Source organism: Propithecus coquereli, unplaced genomic scaffold, assembly GCF_000956105.1.
Source record: "Propithecus coquereli isolate 6110/MARCELLA unplaced genomic scaffold, Pcoq_1.0 Scaffold42, whole genome shotgun sequence".
Taxonomy (NCBI): domain Eukaryota; kingdom Metazoa; phylum Chordata; class Mammalia; order Primates; family Indriidae; genus Propithecus; species Propithecus coquereli.
The window spans coordinates 1,854,605-1,859,051 of record NW_012149952.1 but is presented as its reverse complement, the minus strand read 5'-3'; the positions used below and the strand labels follow the sequence as shown (position 1 = coordinate 1,859,051).

At 55.1% G+C, this 4,447-nt stretch overlaps 1 protein-coding gene across 1 annotated transcript in view; it reads right to left on the bottom strand.

Moving 5' to 3' along the window:
* The window catches only part of PVR (poliovirus receptor), a 17,557-nt gene that overhangs the window by 10,330 nt on the left and 2,780 nt on the right, over positions 1-4,447 (bottom strand). The window contains exons 2-3 of the mRNA XM_012653235.1: positions 2,382-2,818; positions 551-856 (exon numbers count right to left, since the gene is read on the bottom strand). Coding sequence (XP_012508689.1) covers positions 551-856; positions 2,382-2,818 — 743 coding nt within the window. The remainder of the gene's footprint in view (positions 1-550; positions 857-2,381; positions 2,819-4,447) is intronic.

Genomic DNA, 4,447 nt, shown 5'->3' with positions numbered 1-4,447 from the left:
GACTCTGTCTCAAAAAAAAAAAGAATGTGAAAGATCTCATGAATAATTTAAAAAATGGGTTATATGTTGACGTGATAATATCTTGGATCTATTAGGTGAAGTACAATCAATTATTAACGTTATAATAATTTCATCTCTTTTAATTTGTTTAATGGGGGTGGCTACTTTAAATCTAAAATCCCACAAATGCCCCTGTTGGATAGGTGCTAGTGGAGGTGACACCGATGGAGAGCCGGGGCAGTGTAGACTGTGCGCAAGGAAGCCAGTGTAGACAGTGTGGGGAATCAGTGTAGACAGTGGCTGGCGGAACCAGGGTAGATGACCTGGGTAGCAGCACTGACTGGTATAGACGATAGGGACAGTGCTGTGAGTGGCCCAGGGGAGCTGGTGTAGACGATGGGGGCGGGGGGGTGTGTAGACAGTAGTCAGGAGAGCGAGTGTAGATGATAGAGACATGTCAACAGTGGCCTGGGGAGCCAGTGTAGACAAAGGGGCGATGGAGGTGGCCCGGCAGCAGCTCTCGCCCTCACCCCCACTTGGGCACACTCACAGTACACGGTGAGGTTCACTGGCAGCGAGTCAGGCTCCTCAAGGCTCTCGTGCTCCACTATGCAGGTGACACTCTTGCCGTCCACTTGGCTTGAGGGCGCCACGGTCAAGAGGCTGGTGACGGTGAATGTGCCGGGCAGGGGCCCTGGCGCCTCGCTCTTATTGACTTTTCCATCTAGGTCTGGGGACCAGGTGATTCGGGCTCGTGGGCGACCCCCTGTGGACACGCAGCGGGCCACGGGCACAGACTCCGAGGTGAACAGGCCAGGTGGGACCTTCTGGGCCTCAGCTGTGTTCTGGGGCTGGGCTGGGAGAGGAACAAAAGGGACAGATCACCCTGCACCGGCAGTCATCCAACAAACCCCTCAGCAGCAGAAGAGGGGTGTTCAGTAAGGGCATAGGATGGCATGGTTCCACCCCCAGCTCTGTCCCTGAGCAGCTGGGTGGCCTTGGGCAAGTCTATGCCTCAGTTTCCTTGTCTCTTAACCGGGGATAATGATGGGGTCACAGGCAATGAGAATATGCAGGCACTTGGCACATAATAAGTGCTCAATAAATGTTATTTGATGGGCAGTGCTGGGGACCCAGCAATGACCGAGACAGCCCCAGCCCTGCCCTCACGGGGTACACAGTCCAAGGAGAAGGCAGACTCTTCCCTAGACAGCGATGACCCAGAGCGGGCAGGGCTGGGATGGGGGTGCCTGAGCCTGGGGCTGGGGGTCAGGGAGGGCTCTGTGGAGGAGAGGAGGGCTGAGCAGCAAAGTGACTGGAAGTTGAGAGGGGACTGGCCTAAGGTCACGCAGCTATAAGCAAAAGGTCTGTCTGACTCCAAAACCACCTTGACCAAGAAACCACCATTCTGGTGACTCCCAAACCTGGGGCTTTGCTAAGCTCCCCCCCTCCCCACCATCATTACCTGTGTTAATATTTACTTAAGATTTCTCCTTAATCTGACTCACAGTTTCTGTTTTACCTTCCTCTTAAACCGTAATGCCTGGAAACCCAGGCTTGCTGGAGTGACAAGAGCTGCTTTTGGTTTGGCATTGAGTTCCAGGAACTATTCCGAGCCCTTGACATCATGAGTTCCTCATGCACAGGCCTGGAACAGTTCCTGGCACATAAGCCGAAAAGAAGAAAGAAAAAAGTCAGCTCTTGTTAATCCTCATGGCGATTCCCAGCCCACAGCTGAGGACACTGGGGCGCAGACACTGTTTGCTCAAGTTCCAAGAGGAGGACACTACGGTGCTTGTGTAAATGAACCCCTCATTCCAGGGAGCCAGAAAGTCCTCCGCGGGGTGCCAGGATCGCTGCTGTCCCACCTGTCTCTGTTTCAACTTCCTCCGTCCTCACCAAAGGGAGTGACAATAACTGACAGCTGCAAGGAGCTCGCGTGGGCCAGCCCACGCGACACCTCTGTTCTAAGCGCTTCATCTGGATAAACCCACCAGGACCCTCAGGACCGGGCAGCTTTCTCAAGGTGGCACTATTGTCACCTACCCTTTTACGGAAGAGAAAAGGAGGGACCCAGAAGAAGCCACCCAGGTCTCCCTGCTTCCCAGGTCCCTCCCAATGTCCCCCTCCCCCACGCCCCTGGGACATTCTGCTTTCAGTCTTCCAGAAGATCTTTGTTCCGGAAGATCTCTACTCTCGCCTGCCCAGCAGGGACCCCACAGCCTCCTCCCATTCTGAACCCCCACCACTGCCCCGCTCTCCTTTTGTCCCGGCAGTGGAAGGACTGTCCCTCCCTCCCAGACTCTCCGCCTCTTTGCCACCTCCCAGCTCCTCCCCCCGCAGCCACTGCTTTCCTTCGCCCCCACCCGTCTCCTGCTCACCGATCACGTCGAGCCGGGTACTGGCGCTCCTGCTGCCGTGCGGGAAGGTGGCGAACTGACAGGTGTAGTTGGCTTCATCCTCTACGCGCAACTGGGACACCACCAGCGACGCGTTGCGCAGCTCGCCGCCGGACATGGCGGCCACGAACTCCACCCGCTCCGGGTCCAAGTACCAGGGGCTCCGAGATGGGTGGTAGACGGCCACGCTGCTGGGCTGCCCTGCCGGCTGCCGCCGCATCCACGTCACCTGCGTCACTTGCACGCTGGAATCCAGTAGCTGAAGGTGGCACTGCAGCGTCACGTTGCCGCCCAAGAGGCCACGCACTTGGGCCGGCGCATGCACGTCGACCGTCTCGGTTCCTGCGGCCGAAACCAGGGGCAGGTCAGACCCCGGCGCCCCCAGGCTAGACAGGGTGGCCAGGGGCCTGGGCGTGCTCCTGCAAGCGGAGGCCCCGAGCCCCCAGGGGTCGGGGCAGGGGAGGAAGGTTAGGGCATCCGGGATGAGTCTGCAACCCCGTCCGGCCCCAGGGGCGCCTTCACTGCACTTGTCATTACCGTATTTCCTGCTTCTCTTACCGTATTTTCTCTATTTCACCATCGTCGATTTTTTAAATGGTAAATTAAAATATCAAATTTACCATTTAAGCCATTTTAAAGCGTACAATTCAGTGGCCTTTAAGCACCTTCACAATGTTGTGCAACCATGACCACTACCTAGTTCCAGAACTTTTCCATCCCCCCAGCACTATTTTAAGATACCATCACTTGTCATTCACAGCACAACGCCTCGTCCCTGGTTAGAGCATCCCCAATGTGGAAAACGAGAAAACTGTGGGTCTTAGAGTCCACGAAATACGGTTTTACTCTGGAAGGACTCGGGTGGGGAGAATGTTTGGGTTGGGGGGGTGGGGGCTGGGTGTGGATCCTGGCACAGGAAGGGGCACAATTATAGCCCAGGGGTTTTGATCTCCGTTGTGAGGCTTCGGGCAGGTTACTTAACTTCTCCGTGATTCTTTTTCCTAGTTTGTAAAACGGGACTTAGAACAGTGAACACAGATCAGGGGCTATTTTAAGCGCTTAGTACATCTCTCAGCATTTAACCCTCAAGCACTCTTATTAGCATCTCTTTATAGATGGAGAGAAGGAAACGGAGTGCGGTTTCCTAAAAATCAGGCAGCGGGTTAGCAGCAGAGCTGGGATTTGAACCTGGGCTGTCTGTACTTAGAGCCTGACCTCTAATCCACCAGAGCCTATGTGAAAATCTTTCTGCCCAGGGCCCCAGCAGATAGTAGGTCCTAAAATGGGGGTGATAATAGGGGTTGTTGGGAGGATTAAATGATGAAATAATAAATGATGGTAAGCACTATATAATGGTGAGTATAATTACAATAACTTAGGAGGAAGAGGAAGCTGGGGGTAGCAGACCAAGGTACCGGGACGGTGCTAGGTGGAGGGAGGGCACAGTTTGGACACCAGGTAATAGTGGGGTGATGAAACGCTGGTCTGGGGTCTGGGTTCGAATGCCGACTCTACCATTGACTGGCTGTGTGGCTCTGAGTAAGTGACATTTGAACCCAGAGCCCAGGCCAGACCAGCACGCTCCCCACCCCACTGTTACCGCGTGTCCAGCATTGCTCAGCACCCTCCCAAGACGTAGACTTACAAGGCAGATCTTCCCCAACCCCATTTTATGGAAACAGAGAGCTCAGGTAACTTTCCCGAGGTCGCGCAGGTTTTAAATGCCAAAAGCTGGGTTTAGAACCCAGGGCCATCTGACTTCAAAGCTGAATGCTCAGCACTTGGAACGCGCCCTGACACGTAGCAGGTGCTCAACAAACGTGCGTGGGATGGATGTATGAATTTAGGAATGAATGAATGAATGGCCAGGCCCTGGAGCTGGACATTTGGAGTCAGAGGGGGGACGGGGTCTCGTGCCACTGTCCCCCTGCCCCTGTCAGCCATCCTGGGTGGGGGAGGAGGCAGGCGGCAGGGGTGTGGCGTGGGTGCGGGGAGCAGGAGCGGGAGATAGGGTAATCCTGCGTGAGTCACCCTTGGCTGGTTTTCCC